At 45.1% G+C, this 23136-nt stretch overlaps 3 protein-coding genes across 4 annotated transcripts in view; 2 read left to right on the plus strand and 1 right to left on the minus strand.

Moving 5' to 3' along the window:
• The window catches only part of JKAMP (JNK1/MAPK8 associated membrane protein), a 29940-nt gene extending 29389 nt beyond the window's left edge, over positions 1–551 (minus strand). Inside the window, exon 1 of one of the 2 annotated variants that reach the window (XM_047079565.1) lies at positions 462–551. In XM_047079565.1, coding sequence (XP_046935521.1) covers positions 462–465 — 4 coding nt within the window. In that variant the 5' untranslated portion in view covers positions 466–551. The remainder of the gene's footprint in view (positions 1–461) is intronic. The other variant, XM_047079566.1, reaches the window with a different exon arrangement.
• Positions 552–812: 261 nt separating this feature from the next.
• L3HYPDH (trans-L-3-hydroxyproline dehydratase) lies at positions 813–11376 on the plus strand. Its single transcript, XM_047079567.1, has 5 exons — positions 813–1409; positions 5370–5539; positions 8191–8313; positions 8403–8540; positions 10375–11376. The coding sequence occupies exons 1-5, from the start codon at positions 902–904 to the stop codon at positions 10498–10500; spliced, it is 1065 nt and encodes a 354-aa protein (XP_046935523.1). The 5' UTR covers positions 813–901; the 3' UTR covers positions 10501–11376.
• Positions 11377–18726: 7350 nt separating this feature from the next.
• GPR135 (G protein-coupled receptor 135) lies at positions 18727–20314 on the plus strand. The gene has a single exon (XM_047079436.1). It carries the CDS (start codon positions 18791–18793, stop codon positions 20312–20314), a length of 1524 nt encoding a protein of 507 aa, XP_046935392.1. The 5' UTR covers positions 18727–18790.
• Positions 20315–23136: the final 2822 nt, after the last annotated feature.

Here is a 23136-nt window from a genome sequence, read left to right on the forward strand (position 1 = left end):
TTTTTTTTTTGCAACGGTCTTGCCGCTTTGTGAAGGGCCCTGTAAATTTAACGTCTGACGCTGAAGCGGGCGACAACAGTTAGGCAGCAATTAGCTTCAGTTCCTTTAATGTTTTCTGGGCACTAACGCCCGCGCTTTAAATTCTTAAGTCAGCCATGAACGCTACACAAAGGAACTAAAACAAGGGCAGCGAAGTGACCTCCCGAACAACAAAGACCTGGCCTTTGCCCTGGCACACGGCCGGCATCCCCCAAGCGGCACGTCTCCTCTGCAGCCCGAGAGGGGCCGAGACCGTCCCGACCCCTGGAGGAGTCCCGGGCCCGCTCGAGGGCGGTGCGAGCAAGGGGCAAGGATGCGCCGCTACCCGGAGGCCACCCGCAGGAGCAGAGCCCAGAGGCGCCAGCGAGGGGAAGAAGCAGGGACTAAGGCAAACGCTTTCCGGGACTTCGATGACCACTCACCCATTGGCCGCTTGCCGGTTTCCTTGAAGAAGCTCCGAAATCAGCCACCCGGCTCGCGGCGCCCGGACATCCGGGCCACAGCAGCCAGGGCGGCCCCACCTCCTGGTAACCTGGGCGACCAACCCGAAGCCCCGCCCCGCCCCACCACGCCGAAGCCCCGCCCCGCCCCACCACGCCGAAGCCCCGCCCCGCCCCACCACGCCGAAGCCCCGCCCCGCCCCACCACGCCGAAGCCCCGCCCCGCCCCTCCACGCCGAAGCCCCGCCCCGCCCCTCCACGCCGAAGCCCCGCCCCGCCCCCTCGCGCTTCCTCGTCTCCGCTCTGAGGCCCCGCCCCGAGGCGGCCGCACGTCCACCCTCTCTCGCGCGCGGAGTGCGCGGGTGGGCTCGAGGCTGGAAGCGTGTCCGGCGGTGACGTGGTGGAGCTCCTGGACGCTAGCGATGGAGAGAGCGCTGGCGGTGCCGCGGCTGCCGCCGCACGACCCGGGGACACCGGCGCTGTCGGTGGTGGACATGCACACGGGCGGCGAGCCCTTGCGCATCGTGCTGGCGGGGTGTCCGGAAGTGGTCGGCCCCACACTACTGGCCAAGCGGCGCTACATGCGCCAGCACCTTGACCACCTGCGACGACGGCTCATGTTCGAGCCACGCGGGCACCGGGACATGTACGGGGCTGTGTTGGTGCCTAGCGAGTTGCCGGACGCACACCTGGGCGTCCTGTTCCTGCATAACGAGGGCTACAGCTCCATGTGCGGCCACGCAGTGCTGGCGCTGGGCCGCTTCGCCGTCGACTTCGGGCTGGTCCCCGCGCCCCCGGCTGCTGCCCGCGAGGCCCGCGTCAACATCCACTGCCCGTGCGGGCTGGTGGCCGCCTTCGTGGAATGCGAGGGCGGCCGCAGTCGCGGCCCTGTGCGCTTCCACAGCGTCCCGGCCTTCGCGCTGGCCACAGGTAAACGGCGACACCCTCCCAGCTCCGGGACGCAACTAACACCACTAACCGCGTCTCTGGCCTGGAACCCACGCATACCAATTAACACACTCTCATGCCTTTGCAGTTAATAAAAAGGTAATTCCAAATCAAATGCGTGTCAGCCTTGCGGATTTGAGCGGTGTGTGCAATTCGATTATCCCGCAGATTTATTCATCTTGGTCTTGGGAGAGCCTTGAGGAGTACAGAATTCCGTATCTCCCTTACTCAGCGCCTCACTCCTCACTGTCAGGCATTCCTAGAGACTTCACAGTTGGGTAAGTCTCATAGGGTTAGAAAGAGCAAAGAACAGCCAATGTACCAGGGTTCATTGGCTCGTTAAGAATACACATATGAGACACATTATTACTCCCTGACAAGTTACTAAACCCTGTCTCCTTTTCCTCACCTGTACAAAGTGCCTTCCCCACTTCTTTGGAAAAGAATTAAATAACAACGAATGAATTAGGCAATTTACAAATCGGGAAGTTACAGATGTTGCTGCTCTTACTCTTTAAGAACAGGAACAGATGTTGCCTGGGGCCAAATCCTGACAACCCCTTAAAGCTATCTATGCAACCTTAATCAAATTACTAACCTCTCTGTGCCCATATTTTTTCATTTGTTATCTCATTGAGTTTTGGGTGAAGATTAAATAAGAGTATGCAAGGTACTTAGCATTTAACAAGACATTTCTAGAGACAGAAGGCTGCAGAATATATAGGTTTGCTAGAGTTCTACAAGTGCTGAGCCTCTAAAAGGTTTTGGTGGGTTCCTTAGCACAGAGCCTAGTCATGTAAAACAGAGTGTGTGTAACTATAACCCTTACAGAGAGGGAGATCTCTCCAAAATAGTCATGACTGGAAGTGAGCTGAGGGCTAATTTAGTCCATTCAGGAATAGGGTTATCGCTTCCTTTCCTGTCAGTCTTCAGCGAATGCAAATCATTCTGTTAGATCTTAATCTTTCTTGAGGATTTGGATTCTAGATTAGCCTGATTATGGATGATACAGTAAGAGCCCAGGCATGAGCAGGCATTTGCCAGTCTGAGCAGCCGCAGGCAGTTGAAACACAAAGGTTGATGAAGAATTCCCCTGGGGGAAATTTATGCCATTTTTGCCCTCTACAAGAGAATGGTATCACATCCTAATTGGGAGGGCACTTGAGACAGGTGGATGTTTAAGATGGTATCTCAAAAATCTCAGCAGTTTAAGTAGCTTGGCTATCCAGTTTCTCCCCAGGCAACCCCAGCACCAGATTAGAAGCACTCTAGAATTGTGGGAAATGACAGCTGGCAGCAAGTTCACCATCATTCGGGGCTGGTTGGGGCAGGACAGCCAATCCATAAGCACAATAGCTCCCAAGAGCATCACTGTGTGACTATACAATAATCAGTGGGCACTAATGGTCACTTTGAGTCATTAAAAAAATATGCTAAATTCTCTACTTTGAAAAATACAAAAAGGGTGGACAGGGTTCAAGATCACTGCTCTGCCCCTCCCCATCTTGATGACCTTGTGAAAGGGATTCAATGACTCAGAGTCATGATCTGCAAAATGAAGATGACCACAGTACCCACCTTAGAGGACCACTGAGTTCTTTTTCACTCCCTTCAGCTAAAATGAAAACTGGTTTTTTAAGTGCTAGAACAGTAGGTAGTCAATTAATATTTGTAGAATAAGTAAATAAATGAAACTGAGAGAACATGGTGATTAGCAAATGTAAACATCCCCCTAATAGCCCTCCTCCCACTGGAAATGAACCTTTTGACCTTACTATCAACATTTATTATGTTCCTGATTTGTGCCAGGCACTCCCCACGCATTATTACATGGAATTCACAAAACAATCCTTTCAGGGTGGAATAGCAGTTCCATTTTACACACGAGGACACCAAAGTCACGCTTAGCTTTCCAGCCGTCCTTCATTTCCATCTACTTCCTCATTCTCTTTTCATTAAGTTTGACTTTTGTGTTGAACCAGCATCAAGATAAAGACAAAAAATTTTTCATTCGTGTTTGCTTTTAAGTTCCGCAGGCATATTTGATTATCAACTTGCTCTGTTTTGACACATCATGTGTTAAAAGGGGCTCTGTGGGCTAGCCTGGAACTGAAGGCATACCAGTATCTTTGTATGACTCAGTGTGCAGACTAAGGAATATAATAAACATTGTATTTTTCACCATGTCTGATTTTGAGACCCTACTCTGCCTTGTTGGATTTGCCTAGCCTCATCCCTCCACGTGGTGTCCCCTTTCCTGCTATATGTAGCAAAGTTTTCTTAGAAGAGCCAAGGCCTTGGAGAGGAGGGCCTTTTGGCCATCAGCCTGCACAAGTAACCAGCGAAGCATAACCTACCCCTGTCCATGTGGCTCCTGCCCCTGCTTCCCCTCCTTTTTGCTATCTCTATCACACCCTGTAGCCTCCCTGTATGCTGTGGGGAAGTCAACATAGGTCCTCTGCACTGAGGACCTGCTGCCTCTTTTCTCACTCCAGAGGAAACCAGGAGAAATATTTCCCCTTCAGAATACTGCTTTGCCAACAAACCTCTCTCCCCTGAGATCTTAGGTTTCCATAAAACCTGCTTTCTCCCCTGACATACACCTCCCCCAAAGGCAGTGATCACCAAGCCAGAATGAACTGGGGAGGAGGAAGAGAGGAAAATGCAAGAAGGGGTAAAACAGTTTTAGTATCTCCAAATATCATCCAGCTCCATTCCTTCGGAAATACCAATTTAGGATTTCAAACAACTGACCTTCGGGTGAAACTTTGGGTATGCCAGGGGCTTAGAATACTCAAAAACTCTGACACAAAAAGATACTGTAAACATCAGCAGTGATTCTAAAATGGATTTATTCTGAGTATTTGCAGGATGCTTTCATGAGATGAAAATACATAAATTTTCATCATGAGATGAAAATACATAGAATAAGCATATATAACTTAAATAGAAAAATCTCTTTTTTTCATTTTGTTTTGACATTACAGTTGAAGAAAGCCAGTTTGTGAATAGGATCCAAAATCCTATTTTAAACAATTTCTCATAGTATGAAAAGGGACTTACATTTTCCTTCATAGTTTTCACATGTTGATGTCCCAGGATTTCTGCTCTCTCTGCCTCTTTAAGGTTTCCTAGCAAAGATCCTCAGAGCAGTTATAAAGTAAGTGTACATGATTTAAGAAAAACATGGCACTAGATGTTCTAAAACTTATGCAAGCATTATCAAGTTAAAAATAGATGCACTTAATGATGCATAGGGGCACTTGTACCCCAATGTTTATAGCAGCACTTTCAACAACAGCCAAATTATGGAAAGAGCCTAAATGTCCATCAACTGACAAATGGATAAAGAAGATGTGATTTATATATATATATAATAAAATACCACTTGGCAATGAAAAATAATGAAATCTGGCCATTTGTAGCAACACGGATGGAACTGGAGAGTATTATGCTAAGTGAAATAAGTCAGGCAGAGAAAGATAGATACCATATGTTTTCACTCATATGTGGATCCTGAGAAACTTAACAGAAGACCAGGGGGAGAGGAAGGAGGGGAAAAATGTTACAGAGAGGGAAAGAGGCAAACCGTAAGAAGACTCTTAAAAACTGATGGGGGGCGGTGGAGAGGGGAAAGTGCATGATGGGCATTGAGGAGGGCACCTGTTGAGATGAGCACTGGGTGTTGTTTGGAAACCAATTTAACAATAAATTCTATATAAAAATAAATACATTAATTAATAAAAGACATAGAAAAATAGATGCACTTAGCTAAAGGTCTAATATTTATCTGATTCTTATTTTGAAAATAAATTTTTGTTTCATTCCTTTTTATGATAGGAAAAAGCACCCCTCCACCAAAACACACATATTAAAAATGCTGTGAACTGTTCCTGCCAAAATACTAAAAAACAAACTTCTTTTCAAACACATCTTTTTTAGATCTCTTAGTGGATGTTCCTGGTCGTGGAAAGATGGTGGTAGACATTGCATATGGTGGGGCGTTTTATGCATTTGTTAGTGCTGAAAAGGTAGGACTTGATGTTTGTTCTGCAAAGACAAGGGACCTTGTGGATGCAGCAAGTGCAGTGACGGAAGCAGTCAAAGCTCAGGTCAGTACAAACACTGCTTGCATAACAAATGCCTTCCTCTGTGGCACGGAGGGAGTATAAATTACGTCCCTATACAGAAAATTAAATATTTATATATTTAGGTTATTAGAAGTACTAAGAATAAGGTACTGGTTACAATCTTAGGCTCTCTAGCAAGACTATCTAGGAGTCCTAGTTTTGCCACTTGTGACTTTTGTAACCTTGAAACAGTAACATAACCTTCCTGTCGTAAAAGGGGAATTATGAAATACCTGCTTCGTCGGGTATTACAAGTTGGGGCGCCTGGGTGGCGCAGTCGGTTAAGCGTCCGAATTCAGCCAGGTCACGATCTCGCGGTCCGGGAGTTCGAGCCCCGCGTCGGGCTCTGGGCTGATGGCTCAGAGCCTGGAGCCTGTTTCCGATTCTGTGTCTCCCTCTCGCTCTGCCCCTCCCCCGTTCATGCTCTGTCTCTCTCTGTCCCAAAAATAAATAAACGTTGAAAAAAAAAAAAAAATTTAAAAAAAAAAAAAAAAAAAAAAAAAAAGAATGAAGTAAGTTCGATACATGTAAAGGACTTAGAGTAGTACCTACCTATAATATATGTTCAATAAATAACTTTATATACATACTAGTATAATTTGTGATTATTTACATATAGAAAATGTGTCAAATAGTATTTCACTAACTTGAAATGCACATGCTTTGCTATACGTGGTCATTCTGCAAAACTTGAAAATAATGTCAGTTATAGCTTACAAAATAGATTTCATTAAATCTGATCATTCTTTTATTTCACAGAGAACAGTAATTCCTAATTAGTGAATTTCTCCCATATTGCTAAGAAGTTACCTAAATAACTACTCAAGTCAGTCTAGTTTTGGCTTGGGAAAACTATTCTGATAAAATCAGCTTGGATGATAAATAAGTCTAGAATATTCTTTCATTTCTAGCATAAGCCTTCCATTTTACATTTAAAATTGGGACCTGTAAAAAAATAAAATAAAATAAAATAAAATAAAATAAAATAAAATAGGGACCTGTAAAACTCATATACAGTATTTGAATGTTTTAGCATATGAGAATTACTATTCTAAGGAAAAAAATAATTTGTGAAAAAGTGTCTAATATTCTAATAATATTATGGGCCTATTTAATATACCTGAGACTTTAATAATAACATAATTTATAACTTAAACAAGATGAAAATATATACTGTATTCCTGTTCTAAATTGTCATTTTTCCAGGACTGTCAATACTAGTATCTAGAATTATTTTATCATAGCACCTTCTGAAGCTCTGAATTTATATCAATTTTCTTTTCACTAAGAATGAATGCGGAGCTGGATGTGGGGCTCGATCTCACAACCATGAGATCATGACCTGAGACAAAATCATGAGTCAGACACTTAACTGAGCTACCCAGGCACCACAAGACATAGTTTTCTTAATAAAAGGAGTAATTTTGAACTTCTCATTAAAGCTTTAACTTCTCTCCAAGGTGGCAAGGGGTGGCCTTTGAGGGAGGAGGGATTCTAAGAAAAATAGGAGAGAATCACATATGAGATGACCAACCATAGCATCATCTGTTAGCGTTAAATCAGGCATCGGAGCTACTTTCTGAATTGTTGACCACGCTGCTGATGCAGATTTAGGGAAAGGCCATTTTGGTGGGGGCTGAAGTTAATACAAATTCATCTTCATTTATTTTTTTTAAGTTTTTACTTAAATTCCTGTTAGTTAAAGCACAGTATAATATTCATTGTATTATAAAGGCGTATCCATTCTTTTAACAAACGTTTGCCAAGAACTTACTGAGTCGGACTATGCTATGCTAGATGCTAGAGATTCGAAGAAAAAACAAACCCACTTTTAAGGAGTGGGGGTCTAGTGGGGGGAGCATACCTGTGAATAGTGTGATGTAATGGTGCTACAGGTTTGAAATCTAATAGGCATTACAGAAACCAAGGAAAAGTTCAACTAGACCTCCTAAGAACAGAAAGCATTGCATGTTCGGGCCTGACCATCCTTTACCACTCAGGCGCCTGCTTCTCTGTGTATCTGCTGCTTCTTATAATACCAACTGACTTCATCCTTTACAGTAGATCTTTTTTCTCCTCCAACCATTTCTCTTACCTAATAGCTTCTGCATTGTTACAACGTTTGCTTGCTCGTGGCCTCTCTTCCAGGTCCTTGTCTCTGCCCATGGTGATAACTTCAGCTCTAGCTGTTTATTGTCTGATATTTCTACATTATCCCCTTCAAACTCCTGAGAGTGAGCATATGACTGACTGCCTTAGCTCCTCCTGTTTGAGCAAACACAGCCAGTCTGTGGATTAACCATCCTGGGGTCAGTATTTCAAAGAGTGTAGCATTTGGAGTGTGTGTGTATAAATAGAACTGTTCCTTTAGTAGAGGCTATCTGCAGGACAAATTCCTTAGAAAGGACTCAAAGAATGATAAGAACCGTAACTTCCAATAAAACTATTTGTATTCATCTAGACAAAGACATCATTTACTGCCCTGACCCAAAAGGTATTTTAAAAATGACAAAGATTGAAAAGTTATGCCTAAGAGTGCCCCCTCTACATTACTTATTAAGATAAATTTGAATCAAAATATTTATTTTACTTGACAATTTTACATGATAATTTTTTGTTGTTGTTATTTTCAGTTTAAAATTAATCATCCTGAGAGTGAAGACCTTTCCTTTCTGTATGGAACTATATTAACAGATGGAAAAGACACTTACAGTGAGGAACCAACCACCAACATCTGTGTGTTTGCAGATGAACAGGTATTAAAACTGTAATGTTTGGCACAAAAGCCAGCTTGTGTGGAACTGGAACACTGTGAATGCTCTTATCTTCATTTACTCTGAAACAGGTTGACAGAAGTCCTACTGGATCAGGAGTGACAGCTCGAATTGCCTTACAGTATCACAAAGGGCTTCTAGAACTGAACCAGACCAGAGCCTTTAAAAGTAGTGCAACCAGCTCAGTATTCACAGGGAAGGCTGTCAGGGTAAGTAACACCCTTAGCTTCTTATTTGTAAGTGTGTGACTTTTGAAACTGAAGAGGCCTGAGTTCCCTGTTAGGGAAGGTTCTTCACTCAGCTCTCAGAAAAAAAATTTTAGGGGCACCTGGGTGGCTCAGTCGGTTAAGTGTCCACCTTCGGCTCAGGTCATGGTCTCGCAGTTCATGACTTCGAGCCCCATATTGGGGTCTCTGCTGTCAGCGTGGAGAACCTGTTTAGATCCTCTGTCTCCCTCTCTCTGCCCCTCCCCTGCTCGTGCTCTGTCTCAAAAATAAACACACATTAAAAAAAAAATTTTTTTTTTAATCAGGCCTATGAAAACTTCTGTTCAGCTAGGATATTGGTTCTCAAAGTGTGGTTTGGAATCCCTAGGGGCCCCCAAGTTCCTTCCTAAGGGTCCACAAGGTCAAAACTTAGCATGCATTAATACAAAGACATTATTTGCTTTTCACTTTCATTGCCCCACGGGTGTATAGTGGAGCTCTCCAGAGGCCATATGATGGGTGACATCCCAACTGACTGAATGCAAAAGCAGACATGCACATTGTCTTCAAGTCTATAGCTAATTTCACTATATGTTAATTTCCACGCTAAGCAGTTTATACGTACCATCTCATTTAATCCTCGTGAGAATCTTGGCAAGTCAGTACTGTTATTATCCTTTTTAAACAGATGATAAAATGGAGGATTCGAGAGGTTAGGTAATTTGCCAGAGGTCAAACAGTTAACGGATATCAGAGCCAGACTCTGAATGTGGACCTCTCTGTGTAGACCGTGCCCTGTTAAGCACTACTGTATTGCTATTGGACAAAGCAAATTTTTAATGAGGCTTTTATTATAGCAGCTTTATAAAAAGATAATGAAACTACTGTGTCCTAATCTAATGATTGACATCTTATCATAAGAGTTAGTTATTCTCATGTTTAAAAATTAAGAAATAATAAAGATACTCGGTAGTTAACATTTGGAGTTCTTTCTTTATAGTTAGTAATCATACTTGACAGGATATCTTCACTCACACCACATGCCTTCCCTCTCTGTCTGGGCTCTTCCAAGCTCTTAGGATGGTGCCTTCTCAGTCTCTTTCCCTGCCTCAGCTTCCTCTGCTCCCCAGCATTTCATCCTTAGTTTCCTTTTCATCTCATCCGCATTTTGATGCCACTGGGTAATTTTACCCACTTTGGAGGCCTCAACTCCCAACCACCCCACTGATGATCATTCCTGAACCTTCATCCCTCCCATGCCCACCGTGTGCCTGCCTCTCTCCTGAGTCTAACACTCATATTCCCAACTGTCCACCAAACTCATATGGAAATGACAGTCCCAGAGATATGTCATCTTGTCAAAAAGTTCTTCCTTCCTTCCTAAATGTGCTCTTCCTGTCTCATTCCGTCTTGGTTAATGGGAGTATCTGCTTCACTTCCAAGTAGGAACTACACTCATGTTTAACTCATGCATACTCCTCACCTCCCATTTGTGAGTCCTCATGCCCGCCAGTTACACCTGCAAAATATCTGTTATGTTCTTCTCCAGCCTCCCTAAAAACTACCCTAGTGACTCTAGAGTCCATCAATGAATGAAGGTTACTCTGAAGAGGTTTCTAGGCTTCTAATTGCTTTCCTCTCTGATTTGTTTCCATTTTACAGGTTAATTTCTCTAAAACACAAATCTGATCATGTCTCTCTCCTTAAAAACCTTCTATGACCTACAAGATGAACCTTGGGTTTTCTTTAAAATGATAAAAGTCAAGAATGTGACTTTTAGGCCAGACACAACATAAGTGCAGTATTTTGATATTATACTCCTTTCATCTTTTCTCAGGAAGCAAAATGTGGGGATTTTAAAGCTGTTATAGTGGAAGTATCTGGGCAAGCCCATTATACAGGTACAGCAAGTTTTATAGTGGAAAATGATGACCCACTGAGGGACGGATTCCTTCTCAAGTGACTTCTGTGACTTTTCAGCACTCTTTCTGAATTATATGGAAAATGATATCCACATTGTACATGTAAGCCAAGTCCCATTCATTCTAAAATAGTATTTCTGTGACTAAATGTAATCATTATACCTCATATTTGCACATGTCATTGGTATAAATGTCACCTTTGTCAGCTTACAAAATGCTGAAAATTCAGAATGTTTTTCTAGTCATTAACCTATCAGGTAAAATTAATACCTTACTCCTTATTAGTCTTAAAATGTTATTCTCTGCTTGTTACTACAGTATGTTGTTTTAGATGCTCGTTGGATAATAATAGCTTGAATTGTAGCCCTCATAACAATGCCTCTTACAAGTTCATTGTTTTAGTCTTCCAGTTTTTGAGCAAAATAATATCCTCTCTCGGAGCAGGATGTAAGGGAGGTGGATTATTATAAGGTACTCAGCACTTAGCATACACAGCCTGGGAAGGATTGGGATGGGTCAGCGTCTTTGGGCAGATGTTATAGTTGCTGCCAGGATGTTCTCTCTGCTGCAAAGGCCTGCTCCTACAGCGAGGTGGCTGAAGTGCCATAAGCTGGTGTGAGAAGACCAATAATCAGACTTTGGCTGTATCGTTAAGGTCCTTATAAGAGGGGTTGTTTACTGCATTATAAACACAGTGGAAATCAATGAATCATTTCATACTCTACCAATTAAATGCCAGGTAGATTTAAAACCTGAAAGAAATGTTAACTATTAATTCTTGCTATTTACTTGTCTGTGAGCCTGTTAAAAATAAAATTTGATCATTTTCAGTCACTATAAAATGAAGTATGTCGGGGCGCCTGAGTGGCTCAGTCGGTTGAGCGTCCGACTTCGGCTCAGGTCATGATCTCGTGGTCCGTGGGTTTGAGCCCCGCGTCGGGCTCTGTGCTGACAGCTCAGAGCCTGGAGCCTGTTTCGGATTCTGTGTCTCCCTCTCTCTCACCCTCCCCCGTTCATGCTCTGTCTCTCTCTGTCTCAAAAATAAATAAACGTTAAAAAAATTAAAAAAAAAATAAAATGAAGTATGAAAGACTTATTCAATATGTGATGCTCTCAACATTCAGTAGAGTCCTGTGAGATAAGCAATAGTATATATATATTTTTTTTCTGAGCATACAGAAACTGAAGTGATTACTTTTAAGTGGTTTGTCATTGGGTTAAGTCTGTGATTGAATTACTTGACCAAAATGAAGGCTTCATAGCTTTATAACTTTATAGTTAATTTTCTTAACTTCCCTATTATACAAAAACTAATGTTTTCTACTCATCTCCTATAAAATTCTGTGGTAAAAGAATCACTTACCTTCAAAACATGACACCATCACTAGCTTACTATGACCAAGAAATTTTCTACACATTAAAGAGATTAGCTGTACTTTCTTTTTAAAATGAAAATAGAACTACTATTCTCTCTCCAAATTTCACAAGTCACATTAACTTGAAAAAGATACATACATTGTTTAAAAGTTATACCTTACAGCATTTTGTAATGTGCCACACCCGTATCCTCTAATGAAATACAGCATGAAATGCATATTGTCCTATAGCTACCAAGAGTGGGGAGTATTTTATCAATGACACTGTTTAAATTGTCAGCACTTGGTGATGACAAAAAGCAGACTGACTTTAGTGGATTTTATTATTGTTTTAAAATTCTCAGGGCACCTGGGTGGCTCAGTTAAGCATCTGACTCATGATTTTGACTCAGATCATGATCTCATGGTCATGAGACTGAGCCCTGCATTGGGCTCCATGCTGGGTGTGAAGCCTCTCTGGGTGTGAAGATTCTCTCTCCCCCTCTCTCTCTACTCCTCACCCTCGCGCTCTCTCTCTCTTTGTTTAAAATTTTTTAATGTTTATTTTTGAGAAAGAGAGACAGAGCGCGATGGGGGAGGGGCAGAGGAGGGAGACACAGAATCCAAAGCAGGCTCCAGGCTCTGAGCTGTCAACACAGAGCCTGATGCACACAAACCGTGAGATCATGACCTGAGCTGAAGTCGGGCACGTAGCCTACTGAACCACCTACGTGCCCCACTCCCTCTCTTTCTAAGAAAAATAAAAAATAAAATTCTCTACAGAAAAAGCACACTCCCTTATCAAGTGCATCACGATGGACCACTCCCTCTGCCCCACCCATGGAATACCACTGTTTCTATCACATTAATATACCTATGGTCCTCAACAATAGTTCAACATGCGATTTTTCGTTTACGATGGTGGGAAAATGATACACATTCAGAAGAAACCGCACTTTGAATTTGCATCTTTTCCTGGGCTCCATATATGTGGCACCACACTCTCGTGTGACACTGAGTGGCCGAAGTCAGCCACAGCCACAGTGAGTCAGCCATGCGGTCATGAGGGTCAACAGTGGAACACTGACAAACATTCTGTACCCACACTGCCATTCTGGTTTTCACTTTCAGTACATCATTCAATACACTACATGATATATTCAACACTTGATTATAGAATAAGTTTTGTGATTTGGCACACAGTAGGCTAGTGTAAGTGTTCTGGGCATGTGAAAGTTAGGCTAGGCTAAGCTCTGATGTTCAGTGGGTTAGGTGTATTAAATGCATTTTGACTTATGGTATTGCCACTCATGATGGGTTTATTGGGATGTAACCCTATTGTAAGTAGATCTGTATATGAGGGAAATACAAGCTAGACGTGTTAAATAACTCCCGTAAGGCCACACTAAAGGCTGGGAATCTAGGACTTCTGACTCCAAGTCGAGTATTTCCCTCCTATACTTCCTCCATTTCTAAGATAATACAGCCAGAATTTGCTCTGGAATAGAGGACGTTAATAAAATGTTATATTTCTTGAACATTAAAAAATAGTGCCTATATCTTCCTAAATTCGATTCCAAGCCACAGCCTAACCCTTGAAGTAATATTTATCCCTTCTGCACTTCACTGTCTCTCTTGGAGTCAATACTAGGGAAATTAACTGCCCCCTCCCACACCTCCATGTATCTAACCAGTCACAAGCCCCACTGAGTCTAACTTCTATATATGCCTACAATTATCCTTTCCCACCGTTGGTAAGGGTCTTGGAACCTCCCTCAAGCAACCACCTTTCCCTCACTGATCTCATAGCTCTAAGTACTTAAATATGCTCATCATAAACAAATGAAACAAACATCCTTTGTCTGCCTTACCTCTCTAGCTTGCCATGACCCCTGTTTCCTTATCTTTGTGGTCAAATTCCTAAATTCCTGATTCTGTGCACATTGGTTACATTTTCTCGTCATCCATTTGTTATTTGACTGTTGCCATCTGGTTTTTACTTCATTATTCACTGGAAATTATCCTTGATCTAACTGTTAAGTCTACCAGTCACCCGAGGGTTTATGCAAACCGTGGCGGATACCCATCCTTGCTCCTGGCAGGCAAGTGTGGTACATTGTAGAGCAAGAACCTCCATTCCCCTGGTGCTGGGTCAGCCACAGAGCCACTCACTGAAGTTCTCAAGGTCACTAAGTTAGTACCCAGTCCTCATTAGTACCCACCCTAACCCTAACCCCTAACCCTAACCATAGCCCCACCAGGTGTTGCAATTGCGTGGGCCCAGGTCCATCTTCTCTTCACCATGAAATTGCGCTGAGTTTTGCTCCAAGTCCTCTAGACTCCATAAGAATTGGGACATCCGTCTCTTTAACTCTTAAAATCCACAAATTCCATAACATCCCTCCTTAGAACCATGTTTCTCATACTTCAAGGTGGGTATGAATTACCTGGGGATCTTAAGTTGCAGATTCTCATTTATTAGGCAGGCGTGGGGCAGTTCTAGCAAGCTCCCAGGTGAGGCTGATGCTACAGTAGTTGAGTAACAGAACTGTTTCACCGACCTATTCAATTACCCATTTGGGTCCAGGCTTTACAAGTTTGAGCCTCCCCTACCTGCCAACTTCTCCTTTTAGCTCTAAAATACAAAAGAAGCCTGTTAGCTCCCCACCTAGCGGTAACCTCATGGTCACAGCAGCTTTCCTGAGAAGAAGCTGAGATTACCTTGTTTTGAAAAGCAAATCAAAATGAAAACCACAAGCTCAAGACTTCTGACTTCTCAACTGGCCAGTATGCCTCATTTAGATATTTCACTCACCTGCCTGGCCTTTCACCCTTTCCCTGCTTCTTAATTTTTTCCACTCCCTAGCATTCCACCCATGGCTCTTTTCTCTCTTCACTCAACACCCTGTCCGTAGTCATCACATTCATGCCTGTGGTTTTCTCTCTTGTAGAGAGAGGCTGACAACTTCCAAATCTCTAAATCCTCAGGTCCAGAGCCATACCACTACCTGATGGACAAGTCAGATTCCTCTGCCCCCTATAATGTGCCCCTCCTCCTGTGTTCTCCACCTTAATTAATGGTACCACCATCCATCGAGCCAGGAACTTGCGATTTATCCTTGGCTCCTTGTTCACGCCATTCTGTCCTGTCTGTTGATGCTCCGGAGGTGGATGTGGGTGGATTCGGCTGGCATCATTCCCTCCCCTTTGCTTTATCAGCAACACTCACCTTTTCCTGTGGAAAACTATCCATCCCCTGCGTTGTAGCCTTGCTTGGACTTCCAGGCAGAGGGTACTCCGTCAGACTCTCTCTCCCTGGACCTGAGATCTTGAGAGAAACGACATAAAGTCTGAAACACGGCTGAAGTGGACTTATTCCAGTAGTGATCACCCTCAATTAGTTTCTGCACCTCTACCTGCTATCTCTGCCCTGACTTCCCTTAGGTTATCCTTTTATAATTTGAGCTCCCCCTATCCTTTCAATAAACCCCTTTTTTGCTTAGGTGAGACAATGCTCTGTTTGTATTGTTTGCATCCAAGGACCCTACCTCCTTAAAATCTCCACTATGTTCAGAAAGACATATAGTGTTCGCCCGCTCCACTATGCCTTTATTCAGACTCTTTTCATTTCTCCCCTGGGAGAATGCCTTTTCTTACAATGCCTCTTCTTAACTGGTCTCCTGGTTGCCAAATTCTTCTACGGTCACTCAAAAATAGGTTTTGTGTATCTAACAATTTTCCAAAGTGCTAAGTGTTAGGGATCTAATAACACGCCAAACAAGGTTCGAGTCTTCACAAAGCCGACAGCCTACAGCGAGAGGCAGGCAGTGATTAATCACAACAGTATAATTATAGACAGTGCTGATATGCTTCAAGCCAAGGAAGGCTTCCCCCGAGAGATGAGGTTAACATGCGCGGGGAGACGGGGATGCGAGGGCATTGGGGGAAGGCGAGGGAATGGGCTTTCTAGACAGAGGGGATAGCAAGTGCAGATGACCTAAGAAGGGAGGTTTAAGAAGCTCGCAAAAGGCCAGTGTGACTAGACTGGAGCGACAAAAAGGAAAGTGGCCCCAAATGAGACCAGAAAGGGAGCAGATGTCAACTCATGCAGGGCCTCGTAGGAAACATTAAGGATTGGGGTCCTTATCCTAAATTAAAAGGAGAAAGCCATAGAGGGGTTTACATAAGTGAATGGCATGATCAAATTTATTTTGTTTAAAAAGGCATCCGGTCTGCAGTGTAGCATAGGGGCTGGACGTGTGGAGACCTGTCCGGTGGGTGGCCGAGGTAGCTCAAAGAAGAGAGAACGAAAGCTGAGATTCAGGTGGAGGAGGAAGTGATGGAGGAAGCGAATGGAAACAAAGACACTTAACAAGTAAAATCCCTAGGTCTTGGGGGTCAATTGTACATGGGCTGGTGGTGAGGAAGAGGGATTAGCCTAGAATCCTAAATTTTCAGTTTGTAAGCTACATGGGAGGTAGTGCCATTTTCTGAGACACAGAATGGAGAGGACCGAGGGGTTTTAGGAAAAGTGGGAGGAAGACCATGAAGTCCACTTGGGTCACGTGGAGTTTGAGGTGCTTTGGCACATCAAGGGGAGCTGCCAAATAACTGGATACGGGGCTGGAGGCTAGAGATTCAATGTGGATTATGAACATTGGGCTTTCAAAGCTCTGGGTGTGCGTGAGAGGAGGAAGTGCAGAGCTGCTGAGGACTGGGCCCCGATGGACTCTAGCATTTAGACCAGATGATGGGGGTGAATGGGAGAGACCACTGAGGCAACCGAGGGAGGAGGAAAACCAGGAGCATGTGAGGTCATTCTTGTCTTTCTGAACATACCTGATCCTGGCCTACCCTTCAATGGTGAGTGCCGTTACCCCATCTCCCCCTGATGAAGTTCAATCTCTGTAACATGGCATGCGAGGCCTTCATAAGAGGGTTCCAGTCAACTTTTATCATTTATCATTTTATCATTTATTTCTCTCTCCACTCCCTACCCTCAGTCACCAGTACCCAAGAGTCAAGTAACTTACGCACTTATCTCCAGACTTTACACATGAATTTCAAAGGTCCTTCTCTGTCTTCTCATTTTGGAGAGTCCGATGTCACTGCTCGTGTGAAGTCTTCATCAGCTACCCTAGGAATAATCACCTCCATAGAATTTCATTATATTTTTTAACAACACGTACAATACTGTAACATATTTGGGTTTGCCTAAAACTGTAAGGTTCTTTGGGCTGAGATCCTTATTTGTTGTTTCTGAAAACCTAGCACAGAGAAGATCTGCTAAATAAACTACTATATAGCTTTGTTTTAATTCAGTGGTTCTCAGTTGTGGTCATCACCCCCCCCCAACCCCCCCAGGGACATTTTTAATTGTCACTACTGGCATGTTGTGGGCAGAGGCTAGAGTTACTGTTAAACATCCTATAATGAATTCCTATAATGCATTTGTTTACCACCTTAAATAAACTTCTGTTTATACTGTAAATTTCCAGTAAGATATTTTTCCTCATTGAAATAAGCATCCGAAGCACTAATATCATTGATTCCAAGATCTGCAAGTGCACTGGTCATTCTTTAGAGCAGTGTTTCTCAACTGTGGGTCAGAATCACTCGCAGGGCATATGGCCGGGCCCCACCTCCAGAGTTCAGATTCAGTATACTGGGGGCAGAGCCTGGGAATCTGCATTTCTGACAAGGTCCCAGGTGGGGATAATGCAGCGGGTCTAGGGTCCACACTTTGCAAACCATGGTTTTAGAGAACCTAAGGGTTTATCACATTTTCCCCTATTAGAGGCCATGCCCAGAAACTTGAGATGCAGCTTCCCTGGGCAGGCAGGACCTTTCAGTTCTCCATCTCCCAGCCACAAACCTGGAGCTGCGACAGCGGTGACTCCCTGGCTGGTAGCACTTTCTACACACCACATTCCAGAGAACTGAGGAAGGCCGCCAAGAGGGCAAGGAACTCATTGCTCTCCACTCAACGCTGCCACACACGTGTGGCAGCTTATGTGTGAACCACACGTGTGAACCACTAATGGTACTGAGGTCTGCACCCTTGAAAACAAGATGGCCTGCTGTCTCCGAGATCCATATTCTAGCTCCTCACAGCACCTATATCAGAATTACCTGTGGCGTGTAGATTCACAGGCCCATCCTCAATAATTCTGGGAGTCATCCATAAACATGCGTTTTAATAAGCTCACCACCTCAGTGGTTCTCAAAGTGTGTTCCTCAAACCAGCAACATCATCACTACCTATTAACTTGTTGGAAATGCAAATTCTGGGACCGGACCCCCACACCTACTGAATCTGAAACTGGTGTTGGGTCCGGTCACTTGTGTTTTAATGAGCCCTCTAGGTGATTCTGTTGCATGTTCAAGTTTGAGAACACCCTGGTTCACATTATTCGGCCCCTGAGGCTTAACATCTCCGGATCTGGACCGTTTTTCACCTTAGGTTCTAGGTCCCTTACTTGCATGTGCCAAAAACATCAACAGGAAGCAGAGTGTCCCCGGCAAAGGCCTTCCTGTAGGACACTTGTATCCGACAAGAGAGTTCAAGAGTGAACCCTTGTTGAATTTGGCCATTTATATGAGGGCCCGTCCCGCTTCACCTGGCCCTCGTATAAATGAAGTCCCTTGGGGGTGGGGGTCAACCTGGCCCCCGCTGAAGCCGACTCCCTGGCCGGGTAACCTCGTGGAGGAGTGATGTTGTGGGCCGGCTCTTCGGAGGGTGCTTGGTCGGCGTCCCGCCCCGCGCTCCTGCGTAAACACCGTTCCCTCGGCAACGCCTAGAACCCACGTCAAAGGATCGGCCGGGTACGGGGCGACGGGTACGGGGCGACCGCCACCCCTCCCGCCGACCCGACTCCCGGCAGAGGCCTCTGGCCCCAGCCCGAGCCACCTCCCCCGGCTTGCGGCCGCCTCCCCCCGTGCGGGATGGACACAGCCGCGGCCGCCTCGGGGCCCCATGGAGGAGCAGCCGCCGCCGCCGCCGGTCCGCCCGCCAGCGAGAATGACCTTGTTGGGCAGCCCACACCCCGGAGCCCCCTCCGCGGCCGGCGCACCTGGAGGGACTTCCTCCGCGGCCACCGCGGCGGCCGTGCTCTCCTTCAGCACCGTGGCGACCGCGGCGGCCGCGGCGCTGGGGAACCAGAGCGACGGGAACGGGGGCGACAGCACTGGCGCCTCGGCTGGCGGCGGCCTCGGCGGGCCCCGGGCGGCGGGGGCGGCGGGGAGGCCGCCGCCGGGCCCCGAGGCGGCGCCGCTGCTGTCGCATGGCGCGGCGGTGGCAGCCCAGGCGCTCGTGCTCCTGCTCATCTTCCTGCTGTCTAGCCTGGGCAACTGCGCGGTAATGGGGGTGATCGTGAAACACCGGCAGCTCCGCACCGTCACCAACGCCTTCATCCTGTCTCTGTCCCTGTCGGACCTGCTCACGGCGCTGCTCTGTCTGCCCGCCGCCTTCCTGGACCTGTTCACGCCGCCAGGGAGCTCGGTCCCCGCCGCCGCCGCCGCCGCCGCCCCCGTCGCCCCCGCCGCGGGGCCCTGGCGCGGCTTCTGCGCCGCCAGCCGCTTCTTCAGCTCGTGCTTCGGCATCGTGTCGACGCTCAGCGTGGCCCTCATCTCGCTGGACCGCTACTGCGCCATCGTGCGGCCGCCGCGGGAGAAGATCGGTCGCCGCCGCGGGCTGCAGCTGCTGGCGGGCGCCTGGCTGGCGGCCCTGGGCTTCTCCTTGCCCTGGGAGCTGCTCCGCTCGCCCCGGGAGCCCCCGGCGGCCCAGAGCTTCCACGGCTGCCTGTACCGGACGTCCCCGGACCCCGCGCAGCTGGGCGCGGCTTACAGCGTGGGGCTGGTGGTGGCCTGCTACCTGCTGCCCTTCCTGCTCATGTGCTTCTGCCACTACCACATCTGCAAGACGGTGCGCCTGTCCGACGTGCGCGTGCGGCCCCTGACCACGTACGCGCGTGTGCTGCGCTTTTTCAGCGAGGTGCGCACGGCCACCACCGTGCTTATCATGATCGTCTTCGTCATCTGCTGCTGGGGGCCCTACTGTTTCCTGGTGCTGCTGGCTGCGGCCCGGCAGGCCCAGGCCGCGCAAGCCCCCTCGCTCCTCAACGTGGTGGCCGTCTGGCTGACCTGGGCCAATGGGGCCATCAACCCTGTCATCTACGCCATTCGCAACCCCAACATTTCCATGCTCCTGGGGCGCAACCGGGAAGAGGGCTACCGGACTAGGAACGTGGACGCTTTCCTGCCCAACCAGGGCCCCGGTCTGCAGGCCAGAAGCCGCAATCGCCTTCGAAACCGCTACGCCAACCGGCTGGGAGCCTTCAGCAGGATGTCCTCTTCCAACCCGTCCAGCGGGATGGGAGGGGACGTGGCCATGTGGGCTCGAAAAAACCCAGTTGTGCTTTTCTGCAGGGAGGGGCCCCTAGAACCAGTGACAGCAGCGGTCAAACAGCCTAAGTCTGAAGCTGGGGACACCAGCCTCTAAGAAAGGTTGGGATTCACAGCTTGTAAAGGCAAATTTTCAGCTGCACCGTTTGATGATACGGGATTCTGGGGGAGAATCGTGTATTTCATAAAGCCAAACATTTAAAAAAGAGACAGAGGGGGAGGCTTACCCCTTCCCCCAAACAACATACAAGACAATGTGCCCTTCTTCAAAAGTGCCAAGTGTAAAATGCAAAAATTAAAATATTAAACCACACAACCAAGCATTGTGAACTGTAAGTGCCAGAAATGAGAAAAATAACATTCACAATTACTGAAAAGCTCATATTATAGGAATCACACTGTGAAACAAACAAAATCATTGAATGCAACCAGGATTTGTTCAAATACAGAGAGTTTCAGGAAAGGATGGAGACTTTCAGAATCACTTGAAGGCTCCCCTAAATCACCAGAATTCACCAAAGTTGAGATTTTTAGAACTTGCACCTCTGACACGCACTTTGGGTGCTTAGGTTGCGAACGAAAAATTCTTGTCCTTACACGTTTTGGTGCGCTTCCTCGCGCCCCGTGTCCCTATAATCTTCGTGGGAAGTTTTATATTCCTAGACCATTTTCGGATTTTGAAAGGTAGCTTATTACCATAAAATCAACCATCTGAAGGGCAGATAGAAGTATGAAAATAAAGAAATGTGGCTGTTTATAAATGTATTCCAAGATTATACTTAAAAAAATTAATATCCCTCATTCTGTCCCCCAAATTATCTGCCCTGGGAAGTTTTGAGGCTTTACCCTTACTCTAACCTGATACTTTGTTCCTAATCACATGGGGGATGCTGTTCACAGAGTGTTTTTACATTTTTAAAAAATAACTTTCATAGTAGAAGATCGTTGCCTTTTGAGGTAAATTTGATTTTCAGATGCAGCCAAAAATGTAATTTGAAGTCAAGTCGATTGATTCAGGTAAGTAATGACACTTTTTCATATATATATAAAAAAATGAGAGCTCTATAAAGTAACAAGACTGGCTTTCCTATGTGGCTAACTGAAGATGAGTACAATGAAGAATTCTAAAAATATTTTGAGAAGTGGCTGTATTCTTAGAATAAGCATAGCGCTTTCCAAGGGCATCATACCCTTCTACATTTGGAAATTTGGTTATATTTATGAAAAAAAATGAATCATTGCTTTTATAGACATGATTTGTCTAAACTAACATTATTAGAAAGGGAGAATAGATGTGGTGTTATTGCATATAATAGAATATTAATAATTTGGGCATAAGGTCAGAAAGTAACTTCAATCAAGCTGGAAATATTTTCAGAAATGTGAAAACCAAAGATGCTTCTTTTTTTAAAGTTATTTATTTATTTTTAGAGAGAGCACAAGTGGGGAGGAACAGAGAGAGAGGGAGAGAGAGAATCCCAAGCAGGCTCCACACTGTCAGTGCAGAGCCTGATGCAGGGGCTTGAACCCATGAACCGTAAGATCATGACCTGAGCTGAAATCAAGAGTCAGTCGCTTAACCGACTGAGCCACCCAGGAGCCCCTAAAACAAAGACACTTCTTAAAATTCAAAAGCACAATTCCAGGTTTGTGTGTCTGAAATTTTGCACATTAAATGCCACCATTCACAGAATCGTTTACTCGGAATTTTGAAAGATACTGTTTTCTCCCTCTTTCTTTCCTTCCGTCCACTTGCTCCTCTTGCCTTCAACATTTCACAGCCTTCATTGAATGAGTACTTTAAACTAGATATGAAATGACATCAGCTATAATGTTAGAATTTCAATGTGAAATAGCCACCTTTTTTTCTTGCATTTAAAGATGTTAATTATTTTTTACACTTCTGTGTGATAGGTGGGTGTATTTTGTAATCAAAGATGGAGAAATATGATTCTGTCAGAGCTAAAGGTATTTAATTTCTCCCCCATGCTCAAGGCATCATCACAATCATAAGTTCATAAGTTTATACATTATCTGTATATATCTTGCTATACTCAATGTAGTGCAAAGTAGATGAGATAATCTCTACTCTTTAGCACTTAGTATATATATATGTGTGTGTGTGTGTGTGTGTATATATATGTCTACATACATATGTGTGTATATATATACACACACACACAGACTTAATGCAGCTGAACAAATATTTAACGTATATCTACAGTATGCCTGTACAAATGCCTGTTAAAGTCAAAACAATTGTGTATTTTTTGGCATTCTGAGAAAATGGAAGTCATGTCTGGCACTTGGGAGGACATGATAAAGTCTTCCAGTTAGGAAAGTTATCAGAGGATAGGAATTCAGCGACTGTGAATAATGGCAAAGAGTTAGGGATCTTAGGGGAAGGAGGCAAATGTACAAAGTGGGGTATTCCCTGAAAAGAAAACTCAAAGGAAGATATTTAAAAGTAAACATGGCGTGGAATAACCCTTCTGGTGAGTGAAGGGAAAATCTGAGAGACTGGAAGTGACAAGGTGGTGGCACGAGGGACTTTAAGGCAGGAAAGGAGTCCCATCCTAACTCTTGGTGTAGGTAGTGGTAGGAAGTTTTAAGAAAAGGATAGCTTGGGGAAGAGACTGTTCCGTCAGGACCTGTAAGAGTCATGGTTGGCAAAAATGGGAGGGAAAAGAAAAAGCAATGCTAATAAGTTACTAAAAAAATTATAGTGTTATTTGCTTGTTTGTTTATTTGAGGCTATACAACCAGTCAGTGATAGAACTAGGATTTGAACCACCAGTCTGTCTGGCTTTGGAGCCCTGTGTTCTCTTCCTTTACCCTCTGTTGTTCCTCAATGGTCAGAGGATAGAGAAACTAAAGATGAGAACTTAGCATCACCACCACCACCACTATTATCATCAT

The sequence above is a fragment of the Lynx rufus genome, unplaced genomic scaffold (assembly GCF_022079265.1).
Source record: "Lynx rufus isolate CCGP_SWC_20201006 ecotype Redwood Valley unplaced genomic scaffold, mLynRuf1.p SCAF_17, whole genome shotgun sequence".
In the NCBI taxonomy this organism is placed as follows: Eukaryota; Metazoa; Chordata; class Mammalia; order Carnivora; family Felidae; genus Lynx; species Lynx rufus.